The sequence below is a fragment of the Papilio polytes genome, unplaced genomic scaffold (assembly GCF_000836215.1).
Source record: "Papilio polytes unplaced genomic scaffold, Ppol_1.0 DF822067.1, whole genome shotgun sequence".
Lineage (NCBI taxonomy): Eukaryota > Metazoa > Arthropoda > Insecta > Lepidoptera > Papilionidae > Papilio > Papilio polytes.
In genome coordinates this window covers 4,157,391-4,176,502 of record NW_013527137.1, presented here as the reverse complement: position 1 = coordinate 4,176,502, position 19,112 = coordinate 4,157,391, and the positions used below count along the sequence as shown (strand labels likewise).

Sequence of the window (19,112 nt, the reverse complement as noted above, 5' to 3'; positions counted from 1 at the left end):
GTACATTAAATTTATGTTTTCATGGATATATGTCAATTTTATTGTTAACAAGCGAATGACCTAAAAATAAAAATAAATCCTATCTTTGTTTGGTCTGGAGTGGGGGTATCTTTTAAAGATACAACTCTTTGGGGTAGGTAGGGTTATGTGCAATTTGAACTATTAAACCCCCTTGGTGGCAATCCAAATAGCAGAGGGTTCCGGGATCTCTAAGGAACACACAGGAACCCTAGCCACATAAACTTCCCAGAAGAGACAGAACTCTCCCTGTGGCTCTACATTGTTATGTTATCATAGGACCACTCTATATCACCGTCTCCCCAGGATCGTTTTGATAAGCGATCTTGGCCCCCAATCACGACCCTAATAACCCTCGCACAGGGATGCCTTAACAGCCTTTTTTACGTCACTTTGTAATAGATGCAAAAGAGTTAGTTATACGTCATTCGCAGTACGGCTAGGTTTTTTAAATTATTGATCAAACTATTCGAAAGACATTAATTATATAGTAATGATATCGAGATATTGCAATCGGAAATACATTAATCAATTCACAAATACTCGATAAAAATATAATTGGTCGAAAAGTATTTCGAAGATTTTTAAATTTAAAAAGAAAGAATTGTTCTATTCGAATATCTGTCAGTTAAAATTACATTTTGTAAGAAACAACACCCATTGTTATAATATAGAGATTACTTATAACATAGATTATTGATTATTTTTATAATAGGCTTATCTTTTATTTTATAATAAATAAAATAAGAGGACAGTCAAGATGATGTAAGTACTTTTTTTATTATTTTTGAAATAAGAATTATTGCGTAAACTGGTAGCGTTTTGGATGAAGCTCTTATCCACTTCTAGATTTTATAGCTTTGCCGATTTCTCTATGACGTCACACGTTAACTGTACTGAGCAAACGAGCGCGGTCCTTAGTGGGAAAAGGAGCTATCGGCAAACCCGAGAGCAGCCATTAGTTATAGAGATTATTTTCATCGAGGCAATGACTAGCGGATTAGGGATAACTTCTAAGTAGCCTTTGCTGCAATGGAAACACAAATATTTACATTGCTCCATTCTATCCAAGCGCGTGTCAGTGTAAACGCACCCTAATGACTTGACTCTTTAGCTTTGGATCACCGGAAGAACCGCGTATGTCGGGGAAGGAAAAATTAAAAATTTTCGTGGGTGTGCATTGGAGAGGAGTGTGCTGCGTGTTTATTCCTCTATTTTCTCTCCTGATAATATTACCACCGCCAACTCTGGTAAGCAATTTTTAAAAATAAAACTAAGAAATCGTCAGAAATTTTTTTGGGCGGTAAAATGTATTATTTTTCTGTCATCATTGTATACTCTACTCATTATATAAATGTGGCAGCAAAAAGCACATCGCTTACAAAGTTATAAGGCCTTTTTTTGTTTTTTTAAAGCCTCATCACTGGTGTGCATTCTGCCTGGTTATTATGGCCTGCTTCTGGGTAACTGAGTGTATTCCCTTGCCGGTGACGTCATTCCTGCCAGTCATATTATTTCCTTTAACTGGAGTTAATAGCACAAGTGCAACTTGTGCAGCGTATATCAGTGTAAGTATATTTTAACATAAGTCCTTTCCTAAGTTTCAACATTATGATGAAAACTTAATCGGTGTTTAAGAACAGTGTTCAAAGTCGAAATAGTTTATATACCTTTGGTTATCTTCCTAAGCAATGTACCGTGCTGAATTCCGGTTACTTCTTAATAATGGTGATCTATGAACCCTTCCATAAATGTAAATATCTCCTTGTTACGTCTAATTGCTTTTGGTAGAATACCATACCATGCTAATTTTGTAATTTAGTGTGTTCACGTTTGTTTTATTTTATAGGACAGTCTAATGATGTTCCTGGGGAGTCTTATATTAGCCGCTTGTGTGGAGCAGTCTGGTCTTCACGTGCGTCTTGCTTACTTTGCGGTTAGGACCATTGGGTTCACTCATATGAGGTAACTAATAAATTTGTTTTATCAACTAACATATTTAGATGATTTGTGGAGCTGGAGAGTGTACGGCGCTACAGGGTTGTGATACAACCAATTAAAGTGACAGGAAAGAGAAGCGAAATTTTTATTTCGTAAGCTTTATTTCAAACGTGATTTAATGAGTGGTTCTTTGCAGGCTTCTTCTTTCAATGTCTCTTGTAACCATGTTTGTTTCGATGTGGATAACTAATACTGCTGCAGTAACGATGATGGTGCCTATTAACTTCGCTGTTTTAAAAGTTTTTGAAGAAGTAAGGACTTTCCTGTCTATTATTTTTAAAATTAACATGTCTCTCAATTATGAATTTGTATTCTAGAGTTTTGGTTTAATTTTCAGCAAAAATTGATGAAGATCTTTGAATATACTTCCGAGGGAGAAAGAGTTGCATCTGACCTAACTACTTGCTATTTCTGTGCCACTACTTACTCAGCGACAATAGGTTAGCGTTTGTTTAAAATAATAACTTTTATACGAACGATCTAGGGTAAACTACGCGAGCTGAATCATACATTAAAATCTTCCACACCTACATTTAGATAATCAAAATCAAAATGCATGTATACTATATCCATGAAAACCTTTGAAGGTTGAAAATTATCTTTACAATAGTTATCAATGTTTGTGGGAAAGTACCGTGTTCATTTAATACGTAATCAGAATTTTTCAATATCCCACAGGTGGTATTGGCACTCTAGTTGGTACCGCAACTAATTTAGTTATGAAAGGACTTCTAGTAAAGTAAGAGATTTCTTTTATTGAATTAAACGTCACCTAGTATTATTTCACAAGTTTAAGCAGATAAAATGTAGTAAAACGTGTAGGTACTCCATCTCTAAATGCTGAGTATTCAATTACTACTTCATAATAAACAATTCCTAAGTTCTCCCGGATTAGAATGAAAAGTAAATATAGTTTTATGTTACAGAGCGTACCCAAAAGTGCCTGAATATTTATCATTTCCTAAATTCTCTGCATTTACCGTTCCGATGATGATTTTTTTGGAGGCTGCCACGTTTTTCTCCATGGTCATATTGTTTTTAGGTTGGTTGAGGTGAGAAAGTTGTTAAGGGTTAAGTCATTTTTTTTAATAAGAAATCCTTTATAACGATAGACATTCAATTTCAGACCAAACAGCGCCGCCGCAAAACAAGCTCTTGTAACTCCTCAAGGTCAAGCGGCTGCGAAGGCAGCTGTTGACGCTAACTGGGACAAGTTGGGAAGCATAACATTTTGGGAATATGTAAGCTAAAGTCTAAAATTGTTTTGATTATAAATAAATCATCACTGTTTCAATTCGAGTTGTCAAATTTAGTGCGCCGCTCTGTGTCCATGTATTGGCATTTTATAAAATCACGAGTATAATAAGCTCCATCTTTTGTTATAAAATAAACTAAACAGTCATAAGATGAAATAAAAAAAAACAAAAATATTATTTAATGACTCTATTAACAATTTTAATAACAATTATAGTGACATGTGGTTTAGAGACTGTCCACAGATAGCGTAAGTGAGGATTATGTGAAGATCTCTCAAGTGATGTGTCAACTATGCTTACTCCATATGTTGTTTTTTTAAATCTCTTTGGCTCCACCAGTGTTAAAATTGTATATGGATTTAATATTTTTGGTTTCAGATGGTTATTCTTTTGTTTGGTGGCTCGATGATTTTTTTCTTTTGCCGCTCTCCTCAAATGTTCCTAGGATGGGGTGATATTTTAGAAGAGACATTTCATAGACCGGCCAAGTTGTAAGTTTTATTCCAACGAATTAAACTACTGATTTCCTATATTTATTTACTAAATTTGCTAGTAATAAGTATTTAAAAAATGTTTTTATGTTTCAGCATAAGAGATTCGGCCTTAGCAGGTTTAGTAGGATTTTTAATGTTTGTATCTCCATCAAACTTGTCGTTCTTCAAAAATTTTACAGTAAAATGTAAGTAAAACAAATGATTTATTTATTTATTTCATATTACATCAATAGTGATAATTACACGTCATTATTATTGTCTATCAAATATAGATTAAGAATAAAATTAGGGAAAAACTGAAAAAGAAAATCAGTTCCGTATTTTTAATTTTTTAGATTATGAACAACTACCTAAAGTACGAGCTTCCTCTGTTCTTGACTGGAAAAAAATGGATGCTTCTTTACCATACAGCTTTATGTTTCTTCTGGGTAAGTTGGCTTTTGTAATTAATACAATCAATATTTTATGTTTAAGGTGTGAGATATTCTTCACGTTAGCGTGGCAAGATATATTTATTTAAACTGTCATTTTTAAAACTAATAAATAGAGATAAATACAGCAAAAACAACAGGCGAAAGGAGCTTGTTACATTCTTTAAACATCTTAATTCTGTCTGTAGGAGGTGGCTTTGCACTCTCTGACGCAGCTAAGAAAAGTGGTTTGAATCAAAAAATTGGAGAGTCGATGGCCATGCTGAAAGTGTGCCCCAATGCTGTTGTTCTTTTCCTTATTATTTTGGCAGTTACGTTTGTTACGAATTTTGCTTCAAATGTTGCGGTCTGCAATGTTTTCGTACCACTCGCAATGGAGCTAGTGAGTATTAAAAATAGTTTTTAAATTTAATACTAAAAGTTTTTATATTTTTTAATAACGTTTGCAGAGCAAGAAAAACGTACAACTTTAAAACTTTTACTTGTGAATTATGGTGGATGCAATGGTGGTTTTTTAAAACTATGCATAGATTACATTGCATTTTATTATTTTGTACAGGCTAAACAAATTCACCGAAATCCGATGTGGTACAATCTTGCGGGAGGTATTTCCGCTTCTTACTGTTTTATGCTGCCCGTGGGCACGCCTGGTAATTTAGTCGTGCAAAGTGCTGCAAGTATACCCACTTCGAAAATGGTATTGGTTTTATAATTACATCGACATAGTATAAAATAGTATACAGATTTAAATGTATTTCAAGCCTTTGTATGAGTAAACTGATCTCATCTTTGCTTTGATAAGTATTTCTTTTAACTTTAGTATTTTTGCTTCACAGATGGTCGCTGGCGCTGTGCCTACAGTGGCTACTATTCTCCTGACATGGTTTTTCCTTTTCTTTTGGGCACCGGTGGTATGGCCGGACTTAACAACATTGCCACCATGGGCTTAAGAAATATATTTATAACTTCAAGCCCAGACAAATTACTCCACACGTTTTTAAGGCACAATAATTTGCATAGTGCTGTAAATTGGCAGGGAATTTCGGAATAACATATGTAAATACAGAAATGCCCCCATTGATCCCTCATTTCGAAGTTCTTTCAGTTCCTCTGTTGTATTACGGATGTTCGTGGGCGTCGTAATTTTTGATGTTGCGGTCTAAGATTTTTTACCAAACTTAACATTTTAGGATTCACATATTTTGCTAGCACATATTAGCATTGTCAATTATTACATAGTACACAAGGCTATAGACCTACAAAAATATCATGGCAGTTTTTCGACATTCACGGGGGAGCGCCTGTTAGTTTTTAGTTACCAGTAAGCAAAAAGGGGTTTAACGCTAAATACTGACAAAAGCTACTAGGTGTTAGATGTTACACAGCGAGTTGTCATGCAGTAGGATTTGTTATAAATGTATTTTTTTTAATATCTCTTGTTTTTTATTCACACTCCTTTTTACGAGGACTGTCGTTGTTGTCTATTTGGTTTTCGCTATTTTTAAGATTGAAGACAGCGGTGATGGGGATTCCGTAGTTAGGGATAGAATAGACGTTTTAGAGGAAGCTAAGCAAAAACTGTAATTTGAGCAACAATCGTTAGAAAATTTAAGAAAGGAAGTCTTTTTAATAGATATCTTTAACCTTGGCCCTACGAAGGGTCGTCAGTATGTACTGTACTCTTCCATACATCTCTAGCAGTAATCACATAAATTCATTCCCTTAACCATATCCTCTTTCCCACAATCAATCCATATTGTCTATGATTTTCCTTTACTTTTTACTTTTAGCCATTCACATTCAATCTCATTATATTTTCTTGTTCACATCTTCAAAATTCATAGTGTGAAAATGACGAGTCGGTATAATGAATTTTTTGTCATTGTCATAGGAGCTGTTGTAATGTAATGGTTTTTACAAAAAACATCTTATTTAAAAAAAAAATAAAGTTTTTATTACTTCACAACCATGGGGGCAACATATGTAAATCAGGCCAGATTAGCGGTGCCCAGAAGCAGACAAAAATCCAAGTCACAATAACCGTTGCCAGAGATGGTGCAAGGCCAGCTTTGATCTGTAAAATTAATGTTTAGGTTTTCACTCACGATAGTACTCGTATAGAGGACAGTACCTACAATCATATGCTCACGAGGGATAGACAGGGCAGTTTTATTTACACTCTCTGACTACTAGTTTGCATCATGTTAAGGTTAAATTGAATAATACCTGACTTCTTAATATTATAAATGCGAAAGTTTATGTGGATGGATGTTGGTTAGAATTAGTAGCTTAAACTGCTTAACGGACCTCGATGAAATTCGGCAAAGATCTAGACGATAGACGGAAGAACACTTGGGCTACAGACTTTTGTTTTTTAATTTCACGCGGCCTGATTCGCCGGCCGAAGCTAGTTTATTCAATGCCTTGGTATTATGGGTTTGATTATCAAAAGTACATTTATGAATTTACTAGCTTTTACCCGCGACTCCGTTCGTCTATGTGTTCTTCCAGACTGTCCTCTACATCTACACCAAATTTCATCCAAATCCTGTCAGTCGTTTAGGCTACAAACTCTAACAAACATCCATCAATCCATTTAAACTTTCGCATTTATAATATTATTATGATTTATGATAATACCGTTTATCTTTTACCATTTTAACAGTAGGTATATTGGCGGCACTCTGTACCACAAGATTTCCCGGCGTTCCGACAGGTAGCATGAAACAGAACGAAGATGTAAATCCGACTGCTATGTTGTACCAAAGTGGATTTACGTTTATTTCTTTAGCCTGAAATGAAGAAATCAGAGTAATAATTTAATTCTGTGTATTTTATTGTATAGACCGACAAGGATATTTGACCCGGTGGCATCAAACAAAATTATGACAGCTTATTAGACAGGGGAGCTTTCAATTTTTTAACCCTAACCAGGCCAGATATCTTTGTATTGTAAATTAAAAAAAACATTAAAAACAAATTTAATCTTACCAATTGCATGGCTATAGGTGTTATAACATTGCACACTGCGACATTTGAGGCAAAGTTTGTTACAAAAGTTGTGAATATTATTATTAAGAATATTATAAGAAAATTCGGTAACGAGCTCAAGTTTTTTAAAAGTTGTCCTATTTTCCCATTCAAATCCGAATATTCTTTTTTCGCAGCTTCGGAAAGGGCAAAACCTCCTCCTTTGGAAGAAAGAATAATAAAAATTAGATCGCAGAACTTATTTCATTCGTATTGTTTAAAAAAAAATTCTTACCCAAGAGGAACATGAAACTGTAAGGCATTATTTCATCCATTAAATGCCAATTAAGTACAGATGGTATTGATCCCGATGGCTGATTCGTAGTATCTGTAATAAAATTAAATCCTTTTAACCTTTACAAAGTACAAGACATCTTTAATATTGAAAAATATACCTTTAGTCTTAAAATATTCGATGAATTGTGTTGTAGATGGCACCACAAGCATTAAGAAACAGACGAGTGTGACTGCAGATGAATCCAACGCACTGAAACAAACTCTTACTTTTTAAATGACGGCTACGTGATTCTTGAACCAACGACCCATTCAACGTAGTTACATATTTTATGTTTTTTCGTGATCACCGCCTCATGATAGATGCAACTTTCTTCGATGTAAAAGTCCCATTATTTATATTACTCCACTAGCTTTCGCCCGCGTTCGCGTGGAAGTAGAAAAAACAAAAGTGCGTAGCCTATGTGTTCTTATAGACTATCCTCTACGTTTATGCCAAATTTCATCGAGATCCGTTCAGCCGTTTAGGCTACAAACTCTAACATCCATCCATCCATGTAAACTTTCACATTTATAATATTAGTAAGATTTATTGCAATTTGACCGGATATGTCTGTGTCCGGAGTGGTCTTGATATGTCTGGATGAAGAAGTTATTGTGTCTAAATATATATAAAAAATGTCTTTCAATCTATAATCTTTAAAGGTTTTATGTTTCAATTTCATTTATACAACTTACAATTTCCGGTCCGCTAAGTGAAAAATTTGTACAATCTGGTCTCCCCAGCCAAGAAAAATTTCAGGAGAACGACTAAAGAAAAGTAAAATGGCAAGACTAAATAAAATAATAACTATCTGAAAATAAGATGGTTTATGAATTAGTTATATTAAATGTTTTTTTTAAATCAATGACTAATATTAAAATAATGATATAATAATTTGTTATTACAATTTCCCAAAAAGTGATTCGTCCCAATTTCTTCCATTCTTCATCGACAGATTTTTTGGCAGCTTCCACGCCCTCTGGTGTAATTTTTGAACTCCTAAACGCAGCACTGTTGGGCCTTAACACAAAACTTTGGTAAAAACGAAAAAAAAACTCAATTATGATTATTCTTTAAGTTCATCTCTCTTACCTTAGAAATCCAAAATAAATAATCAGCATGTTTAAATACATTAAAATCTCTAATATTAACATCAATGGAATTGCAAATGCTGAAAATTTGGGGAAAGATAAATATTCAGGTGCATCTGGATACATCCTACAAAAGAATACAGCATTAAGTATTTATATCATAAAAATAAATACTAATTTAAGACGTGAAAAAGAAACAATATTACATATACGTACTTATTGAAAAGGCCTTTAAATACTAAATTGGTTGCTGTCCCAACTAATGTGCCAATTCCACCTGGATTAAGTAATAAATCATTAATTCCCAGAACAAGTAATATAAATATTTACTTCACTAAATATCGACACGCATCGAAAAGTCTAACATCTATTAGTAGACCACTAGTAATTGTTACTCCTTTTGTTTGATAGATTTTATTTTCTTACCAATAGTAGCAGAAAAAGTGGAAGCACAAAAGTAACACGTTGTTATATCTGATGCTATGTTGTCTCCATCTGGACCAATTTCATAGATTTTAAGTATATTTTCCTGGAAATATAAATTAAGATGTCTCTGTCAGCTCTGTCAGCCATTGTACGTTTTCATATCTGAGGGTTTATCAAGAATATTTGAGGCGAAATATTCGTAATAAGCCAACTATAACCAACAAATGTCATTAAAAAATTGAGGTAGATATGATCATAGTTCCTTTTACTCCTTCCTTTACTCGCAATTAAAATAGAAGACAGTTGATTTTTTTGTATCCAGTTACTTACTTTCTCAAAAACTTGTAGAAGAGCGAAATTAATAGGAACCATCATGGTAGCCGCCGCTGTGTTTGTGATCCACATCGATATGAACATTGTGATGAAAGACATCGCGAAGAGTAATCTAATAGATTTAATAGTTGAAATTAAAAATTGAAACTTTAATGTAGCTGACGTTGTATATAATAATCTTAACTGCTAGATTTCTGACATTGAATAATAGTGGCATATTACCTTAGAAAAGGCTAACTTTTTAGTTTCCAAATAAATATTTTATAGTTATTTTATAGTTTTTTATATATTCTTATCTGATAAATATATTTTGCTAAAAGCTGGCCTTTAATATTTACTACAAACGCAGTTTCCTGGTGGTAAAGCATTCCTTACTTGTAATGAGAATATCCTATAGTTCGTACAGCACAGAGCGCGAGTCGTTTGTGTAGCCCGGATTGTTCCACGGCATAGGCTAGAAACATGCTTCCCAAAAACATTATTATGGTATCCTAAAAAAATTAAAAGATCATTATTACTAAACACATGAAATAAAAAGTTATGTGTTTAAGGAAATCTAAGCTTACGTTAATATAACATTTGCAAGTCATTGTTGTATTCATAATTCCACTCATTGGAAATATTACTATAGGCATTATAGAGGTAACTGGCAGGGGAATACATTCTGTTACCCAGAATAACGCCATCAGCACCAAAGTGTACGCACACCATTGATATTTCTGAAAATATACTAATTTCGACTACAGGAGTACTGTAATTACTGAAACTTAAATGAATTAAATGAATGAATATTCAAAAATGATTAGTTTAATTGACTGGTAAACTTTGGGAAAAGGAAACACACCACCAAAACGGTCAATTAAGGAACTCAAGCGAAAAGTAACGTGAAATATATCGATGTAAGATATTGCTTTGTGCAAATTAAAAAAAAAACAAATCGAATGCCAAGATCATATTAAATTCGTTTCCGTTTCACTTTAAAGGTAGTGTGCAAGAGGCCTAAAGTCACAATAGAATGGACAAACTGGTGATTAATGAAAAAAAAGGTCATGAATGAATGACGTTTTAAATAAAATAAGAAACCTATGTGACTTACTTCTGTGGGAATCGTGAAGTGAACTGGTATCAAAATCAAAGGCACCAGGAAACAAAACAACCCACGCCAGTGATTAAAAAGAAATAATTTTATCTTCAGTTTTATAGTTACAATGTCGTTCTCATCTCTAAAATGTAAATGTTTTACTTTGATTTCTTGTAATTTGGCCTTAATACACTATCTCTATTGACAGTGTATATAACTAATAATCACTGAATGTAACTGATGTTTCCCTGTTCAATTTCAATTTTAATTAATGTTTGTGGGACTTTCTATAAAATTTAATTCTAATGAAGGGTCAGGTAAACGATTATGTTTTTTGTTTGTCAAATTATTTGATAGAATGAGACTTTGGATATCACAATTGTGTATGTAATAATTTACTTAATGTATATACTTATGTAATAAAGCAATTCTAATTTTTTTTTATTTCCCTTATTCAATTCAAAAAGTCAATTCTATAATCACTTACGATACATCAGAAGGGATGTTAGAAGGTGGTTCAGGAACATTAACTATAGGTTCCATTAAAAATAACTAATTAAGTTAAGTTAAGGTCTTCTCGTCAAAATTAGTTGTTGAATTCAATAGTTCAAATGGGATTTGATTTACTCGCTATGGCCATGAAATCGTTTTTTTTTATTTTTTTAATAATTACAGATGAGGATGAATCTATATGATGGTCTTAGTGTAGATTGAAACCTTGTTTTAGCAACTTTATCGTATTTAATTAAACTTTCTAACTCTAAGGTTTTATGTACAATTTGGAAATAACCAAGATATTCGAATCAGTGTAAAGTGAATTGAATAGACTGTACATTAGGTGTGAACTAAAATTACTTTTTTCTAGAAGTAAAACAAATATCAATTTGTACCAATAAATAAATTACTTCTTACTTTTATAAATGCAAAAGTTTAGATGGATGAATAGTTTTTTTGAAGTTTGTAGCCTAAATTGCTGAACGGATCTCGTTAAAATTTGGCATAGATGTAAAAGATAGTCTGGAATAACACATACTGTTGAGTTTTGTTTTTTTAATTCCCTGCGGGGTCGTTGCGGGTAAAAGCGTTATTAATAGTTTGGTGGTATAAAATAGTATTGTCCGTGTAAAGCTACCATACTAACTTCGCCATAAGCAAAGCTACTCTAACATCTTGAAGGATGAAAGAAAAAACCAAAACATAAGTTCTCAAATAACATTTATTATAAACATATATTTGGGAAACAAATTTTACTTCAATCAGAAATAAAACTAACAAACGAATAATTCCACGAACTTATACACAAACGTATTAACTAATATTCAATTCTATAACAAATTACATGACTTATTTTTATTCATGCAGGCGTTTCTTAATTCTTCTTAAATCCACTTATTATCAAGTACAAAATAATTAAAACATTTTCCATAATGAAGTTAATTGAAGTTATTAACCCGAACATTGTTACTAAATCTAGATATTTTAATAAACAATTAGATAAGATTAACTATATTTAAGATATCCAACTATAAACTCGTAGACAATATAAAATATAAATATAAATTTAAACATATTTTTGAAATTGCTTTGGAGGACGAAAACCCGGTGCGCCGACCCTACGGGAGTAGGATAAGGCAGGGGAGATGATGAAACTCGTAGACACAAATTTGGACGACCTGAAAGCTTTCCTAAACCTACATGATACAAGTACAAATAAGTAAAGAGCTGGATACCTTAAATTCCGAGTTAACTTCATCAAGACGATTGGAACTATCCATATACGGCTTGTACAATCATCCGCAGTATTTTTAACCATTGTGTGTGCCATTAAAAAATATTAAAAAAGTTGCCACGTAAAAAAAGCAACATTGGCCTTAACTTCGTACGCCGCAGTTTTTCTTATAAAAAATAGATCGCCTTCACGAATTAAATTAAATAAACAAGACAACTATAATACAATAATTACTTGGAACGAATGATAGTTTTGTAGCTTCTTTTTTGTAGGATTTATTTTTATTTTCTACAGCAAGGAGGTATTATTACCGCCTGGCCTAATTACAGGCGAAATTCCCTCACCAGTTGGATCCCACACTATGGGTGCCCAATAGCATAAAGACAACCATATAATAATGCCACAAATAATCACACTGAGGAAGGAGTATTTAGCCTGAAATAAAAACGACAAATTTACTTTCAGATTATAAAGTAGTCAACATATCTGAAATTGCAGACGGTTATAGGCATGTTACTCAGCTATTTTGGTGAATTTAGATTGCAGGTTGTTAGTTTGCCGATTTATAATAAAAAAAAACCTTTAGGAAGTAACCTACAAATGTTTACGTACCATAACCGACTTAGGAACTTTTCCAGTTGTATTACAAAAATATGCTGGTGTATAAAGAAATGGGCTCATAAATGTCATTGAACTGGCTACGCCCACGCCGAGGGCACCGATATAAACTCTCTTTGGCCATGGCACCGGGGCATCTGGTGCGACGGACTGCAAAAAATATTATTATTATTAATATAGCATACTATTTAATAAAAAAACACATTGGTAGAAACTGCAACAATACCTACACGAATACAAGCACCAAAAAAACAAAAAAAGCTATTGTCTATTCAATAGGTGAATATATCTAATGGTGCAATTTCTACCAATTCATTTTTAAACTTCAAAAAAATAAGCCACTTACCATATTGATAACAAAGGGTAAAAATATGCAACAGGAAGCGACGCCAGGCATCATATTGGCTAAGAAGATTGCGATGAACACAACAATGAAAAGTGACAAGCACCAAGCGTAATCTGTTAATAATTTCCCTGAACCTGCCGATATTTCCGTGTCTAGGCCAGTATCACGTATTGCTATATTCAATGCAACGCCCGAACCTAAAAAATAGGAATTTTAAAAACTTTACAGATTTATTACAATCTAGCTTTGGTTCGCGACTCTTTCCGCATAAAGTAAAAAGTGTAGCCATGTGTTGTTCCAGACTATCCTCTACATCCACGCCAACACAGGTTAAGATCTGTTCAGCTGTTTAGGCTACAAACTCTAACAAACATCCATACATTTAAACTTTCGCATTTTTAATATTAGTAAGATAGTCAATAATATTTCTTTATATATCGTGCATGTTTTCATAGATTTTGTACAGAAGAAGTATTTCCTGATAATGATTTGGCACGGAATACTTCTTTATTGGCAGAAAAAAACAAACCTACTGAAAAATCGAAATTCAAACGTGCTAAATGATTTTATTGATACACATATTTCTAAGATATTCTGTCCTAATGGAAAAGCAAATGGGACTGTACGCTACAAGAAGGTTGAGGGAACCTTTAAGTGTCCGTATTGCTTTCCTTAACAAAAACGATGTGATATACTCTGTCACAATGTTGTTTCACGCCAGCCGACATGTAATGGCCGAAAGTTATCATAAACCTTAAGATCACAGAGAGGAATAATTCAGTTTTGTGTAACATAATTAGTTCTAAGTTAAACAAAAAAAGCATTACCAAGCAAAAAGAAGTATCCATAATTTGTGTGTTTGTTAACAAAACGCCAAAAAAGAATCGCAGATTCTGGCTTCATTGTCAGTTGACTTTTTCCTGAAACAGATTTAGTAAAAATAGTTTATGTACCTAATTTTTTTTTATTTATTCGCAAGCTTCGATTGATTAAAATTTACTTTATGAAAATCAATAACATTTTTTTTAAATATCTAAATGTTTGCAAATCATAGTTTGTTCCGGAAACTTCACATTTAACAATAAATCATCTTACTTTTAGCGCTTAGAAATCTCATGAATCCGCATGTCCTTGGTAGTAAATGTAGTGCCATAAAGAATATTGCTGCAACTGTAGCGTCTTTGATACTGCAAATAAGATTAAAAACATATGTTTATTATAGCAATATCTCAAAATATGTCAAAATAAAACCTTTTTGTATTTAGGTTTCTTTTGCTAAAAAAGATTAGCAAAATCTAACGTCACATAATATTATCGCCAGATATACGTCTCCACTGAGGAGCTCAAAGCCTATCCTGAGTTAAGAGTGACTAGGTCACAGTCAAACACGCTGGCCCACCCCAATTTGGTTGATCACATATCTTTGAATTTCTTTGCCAATATGTGCAGGTTGCATTACGATGTTTTCCTATTCCGTAAGAACGTCGGGTATGTACGTAAGAAATTCGAGAATCACATTGGTACACGGCGAGATTCGAGCCCAGGAACAGTTGATTACAAATCAAGTCCCAAGTCAAATAGAAATATACTAAAATTAGCAGCAGATATTAACCCAGGAATAGACGGTGATATTGCTTCTCTTCGAAATGTTGACCAACCCATATTTAACCATACACACCAGCGGAAAATAAAAGTCAGCATTAACAATGTTGTGAAGAATACAGCCAGCTAGAAAAAATTAAAACATAAAATGATTTTGCTACCAATTTACACTGCCACATACAACTTAAAAGATACAACGGTAGTAGGAAAATAATGACCACGATACTAAAACCATTTCACAACTTTAACAATAGAGGGAGCTTATTACAATTTTGTGAAATATTTTTTACATATCTATATAGGGGAGATAGAACTAGTAGCTTATGTGTTTGAGCCACAGTTTTGTTTATAATTTTTGCTTTTCATGTCTTAAATATTTTAAAAAATAAACTAGTCGCTGAGTAAGTTAATAAAAAAGTGAATAAACATTTAGTATAAATTGAAAATTGCCTTTTCATGCGTGCCGATTTTAGGCGGCAAAATCTTCTTATGTTCAAGTAACAATTTCTTAACTTCAACCATATCATTATCACTAAAAGGTGCACCGGTACTCCTGAAAGAATAATCGAAATTAAAAAATAATATTGTTTTTTAATTCCAGCAATCAACTGAAACTGCTTTCAAAAACTCAACAAACACTATTTCCATATCCACCTAGCATTTAAACCCAGTTTATATTTTATTCCTAGCTACATCTGCGCCAAATTATAAAAAAAATGTATTGACCTAGATCCGTTTACCCGTTTGGATATATTTTCTAACAAATATCCACCGATCTATCTACATTTTTGCATTTATAATATTAATAAGGCTCTCTAGAGACAGGTTTTTTTTTTAATATCACAATAATCTTAGATCGCCCCATCAAAATATCTTGTTTGAGAAGTTAAGCTAATTATATTAAAAAAAAACAAATTTTTACCTGATGATAAGTGACATGTGATAAAATACGTTACACAAGAACATAACCAAAGCTGTAGGAATGGCATAGCAGCAATACTGCAAATAGTTAAAAATATCAGGGAACTCCATGCCTCTTGGGCCACTCCTGGAAATTAATGACAATGACTTTGTTACACACTATAAATTTTGCGGTTTTTATACTGTTTGTAAAGCAAAAAAATACTTTCAAAATAATCAAATTCACTATACTATCAACTATAACCTTTACCAATATAATCGGAACCATGACTAAAAATAACCTAAATTGAAATAAAGCCTTCTCTTAGTAACGAATATTTATTTACCAGTGAGCTGGTGATGATGATGAGATATGAAAATCAGATCAAATCAATCAAATCATCAGACTATACGTCCCCACTCAGAGGTTCGTAGCCTGCCTTAATAAGGGGGTGACTAGGCCTTAGTCAACCACGCTGGCCAAGTGCGGGTTGGTTGACATGTTATATTTTCATATGTACATCTTACTAATGGTTAAATAATTACCAAACAATCATATTCATTAAATACTCACACACTCCAAATGCCGCGGAAAAACAACGTGGCATACGACGCATGTGTGATACAAATGCTACCTGTAAATATAAAACAAAAAATGAAATGTAAAAAGAAATTATTTTCAAACTATAGTATTTATTACTGAGATCGAGAGAAACGGGATTGTTATATAAAAAGCTTAATCGTGGTATAAATTCCTTTCTTTTGAAATTGATGAATTAAGTTTGTTACAACATACCAATAGAAGAGGCTGTTTGAATCGCATTGTTCATGACATATTTCAAATTCTTAAAATTCGTGCCGCTTTTTGATTTCCCCTGAAAATTAAATTTCTATGTTATAAATGTGCCAGTAAAAACTAGTTGAAACATTTCTAAAGTTAAATGTCTATTTTTAATATGTTGTAAAAAAAAAATTACCAACCTGTAAATTTGTCAAAACAACTGTCATTATGTCTATAAGATTTGATGTCACAATAAACTTATTACAAACTGCTGACAGTAAAAATGCCGCTGTGCTAGCCTTGTAAACAAGTCTGCAAATTTATTTAGTAATACAATATATTATAAGAGCGCGCGCACACCTTTGACTAAACTATCGCACAACTGTTTAGTCACTCTTTGATTCCTATAAGCGTATATGGAGGTGCGCACACTACTTGATTTTAATTGTGCAACTAAACAGTTGAATTGGCTGCACAACAATCGACAATCGCACAACAGTTCTGCAATAGTTTAATAATAGGTGGGCGTCCGCTCTAAAAAAAACCTTATTATAGTTAGGAGCCTTAGTCAGGGAGCAGTGATAAACAATATTACCTGTTTGCAGTAAATTGACTTGAGTTACCGGAACAAAGAAACCAGAGAGCAATTCTTCGATCCACGCCAGCGTTGTTCATAAGTAAATGTACCATACTGCCTACTAGAAATAGACCTGTGATATCCTAAAACATTACAAACAACTATAAATATATTAGCAAAACAAAATAAAACATAATTCATATCGAAATCCATGTCTCCATAGAATAAGTTAGATCTCATGTGGGCCAATACTTGAGTTCACATATCTTTAAATTTCTTCGCAGATATTAATGGATGTTAGTTTTTTAATCAAATGTAAATGTCTTATACTAAAGACTATACTAGACTAGTGTTAAGGGACGAAGAGGGTGAAGGTAAAAAGACCGAAGAAAGTATGGACGGCCTGTGTGAAAAAAGATATGCTATAGGGAGTGGATGCATATAACGGCTGATAGAAATGTATGGGAGAGCATTACATACTATGCCGACCCTCCGTAGGGACAAGGGAAAGTTGAAGATATTAACGACTAGTACTCACATTAAAATAGCAATGACAAACAGCAACACTTCCCATCACACCACACATTGGAAGCACAAACAGTGGTATCAATCCACATGCCTGAATACTCGTCGGTTGCCAAAAGAACATCCATATCATGCACACCCACATAAGTATCACTGTTTTGTCGTGCTGAAACATGTACATATGAATTAACTTGTACGAATTAACAACTCGATTTTTTTTGTATCACATGCTATAAACTTATTTTGCTATTCGGTCACTTCAATGTTTATAGAGACAACATTGGGATTAGGAGTTGCAGTTTCATGCAAATATTTAAGAGAAGAGAGGATATGGATAAATAATATCTTTGAGCGAGAGGCCCCTGACTTTACAAGTCTCCCAAAGCAGTCTTCTTTCGTCAATATTTATGTCAAATAAATTTCAATATTTTGCTTTAAAATGACAGATGTCCTGAAAAGTGTAAATTATGAGTTGTGACTTGGAGATTCACAACCAAATTGTGTTTTGTTATAAAGTATAATTTCTATTTACATGTCCCAATTCGAAAAACCATGGTAAAATGATCACTGGCGGAAAGAAACCAATAAGACCTCGGAAATTGTTATAACCAGCATTTTTAAATCGATCCCCGACATCGACTATTGGTGTTTGAGCCGTGGATCTCCTGAAATGGCGGTATTCAGTTTAATGCTTATTAAAAGTTGTTTTTTAAAAACTTAAGAAATGTATAGTTTTATTCAAGTTAGTACTAACCTCCAAGAGAGAAATCTGAAAAAATATTACATTTCGTTAGTCAAATTTTAAGGTTTCATACAAATTGTTACATTGCTTTAGAATGTTTTAAATCAAGAAATTTACTTACCCGCCCATTGTGAAAAATAATATTATTTATTCAATGACATTTAACCGTAATCAATCAAATGAAATTTATATTTTGTTATAAAACGGATACGGCTACGAGTTTTTTAAAATTGGAATAATCGACTTTTAAATTCTAACGCATTAAGGTCTTCATGGTTATAAGAATTCTAAAATAGCAATAAAGTATTTACATGTAAGCATTACAAAACTATAGATAGGCACAATGCAAAATATCTGAATCTTATGAGTTACCTGTACATAGGTTTAAGTTAAAGAATTTGTTCAAAATGTTATTAAAACAACATTTACATAAATGGCAGTGTTTATTTAAGGAATTAACAATTAAAAATTTTATAACGTAGTTCACTTCTGTTTGTCCATAAATTCGGAAATCACTTCGCAGTCCACTCCTATCTATACATACAAATTATTAACTAGGGCTGTAGACAATTGTGCGACCAGGGTCACAGTCGCGGTATCACTTAACGATATGCTTTCAATGTTGTGACACCACATTTAAAATCAAACGGGTGTCGTCCTCCGATAAGGGTCGGTGCCGACGGCGCGGTCGTGTCGAGGCGGCTTGTCCCCGGCATTTGCTCGGGCACCCGCACCGAACGTCACCAACTCCTCTTCCCTCGAAGGCGGCGGTTCCACAGCCGAAGTATCGAGAAATCTGCCGCTAGCTATTGACGCTTGTGATTGAAATATCGATGCACTCCTCAAACCACTCA

At 33.3% G+C, this 19,112-nt stretch overlaps 4 protein-coding genes across 4 annotated transcripts in view; 1 reads left to right on the top strand and 3 right to left on the bottom strand.

Annotated features, from left to right (window-relative positions):
- The first annotated feature begins 651 nt into the window (after nt 1-651).
- LOC106106809 (protein I'm not dead yet-like) lies at nt 652-5,611 on the top strand. The gene is made up of 15 exons (XM_013287466.1): nt 652-783; nt 1,133-1,268; nt 1,434-1,586; nt 1,868-1,983; nt 2,156-2,270; nt 2,357-2,459; nt 2,698-2,758; nt 2,946-3,071; nt 3,146-3,260; nt 3,654-3,766; nt 3,863-3,954; nt 4,105-4,197; nt 4,389-4,582; nt 4,760-4,897; nt 5,037-5,611. Exons 1-15 carry the CDS (start codon nt 779-781, stop codon nt 5,148-5,150), a joined length of 1,674 nt encoding a protein of 557 aa, XP_013142920.1. The 5' UTR covers nt 652-778; the 3' UTR covers nt 5,151-5,611.
- Nucleotides 5,612-5,661: 50 nt separating this feature from the next.
- On the bottom strand, nt 5,662-10,981 carry LOC106106858 (protein I'm not dead yet-like). Its single transcript, XM_013287517.1, has 15 exons — nt 10,926-10,981; nt 10,454-10,580; nt 9,924-10,076; nt 9,733-9,848; nt 9,355-9,469; nt 9,025-9,127; nt 8,815-8,875; nt 8,600-8,725; nt 8,413-8,527; nt 8,203-8,318; nt 7,626-7,717; nt 7,466-7,558; nt 7,192-7,391; nt 6,855-6,992; nt 5,662-6,274 (listed from the first exon to the last, which is right to left on the bottom strand). The coding sequence occupies exons 1-15, from the start codon at nt 10,979-10,981 to the stop codon at nt 6,161-6,163; spliced, it is 1,725 nt and encodes a 574-aa protein (XP_013142971.1). The 3' UTR covers nt 5,662-6,160.
- Nucleotides 10,982-11,702: 721 nt separating this feature from the next.
- LOC106107499 (protein I'm not dead yet-like) lies at nt 11,703-18,400 on the bottom strand. The gene is made up of 16 exons (XM_013288376.1): nt 18,380-18,400; nt 18,271-18,285; nt 18,049-18,181; nt 17,530-17,682; nt 17,010-17,134; nt 16,615-16,726; nt 16,430-16,508; nt 16,208-16,268; nt 15,656-15,781; nt 15,184-15,286; nt 14,744-14,859; nt 14,227-14,318; nt 13,959-14,051; nt 13,132-13,328; nt 12,780-12,935; nt 11,703-12,602 (listed from the first exon to the last, which is right to left on the bottom strand). Exons 1-16 carry the CDS (start codon nt 18,385-18,387, stop codon nt 12,456-12,458), a joined length of 1,716 nt encoding a protein of 571 aa, XP_013143830.1. The 5' UTR covers nt 18,388-18,400; the 3' UTR covers nt 11,703-12,455.
- A 282-nt stretch (nt 18,401-18,682) lies between these two features.
- Nucleotides 18,683-19,112, bottom strand: part of LOC106106857 (voltage-dependent calcium channel gamma-7 subunit) — a 45,582-nt gene continuing 45,152 nt past the window's right edge. The window contains exon 7 of the mRNA XM_013287516.1: nt 18,683-19,108. Within this exon, the coding sequence (XP_013142970.1) occupies nt 18,901-19,108 (208 nt within the window). The 3' untranslated portion in view covers nt 18,683-18,900. The remainder of the gene's footprint in view (nt 19,109-19,112) is intronic.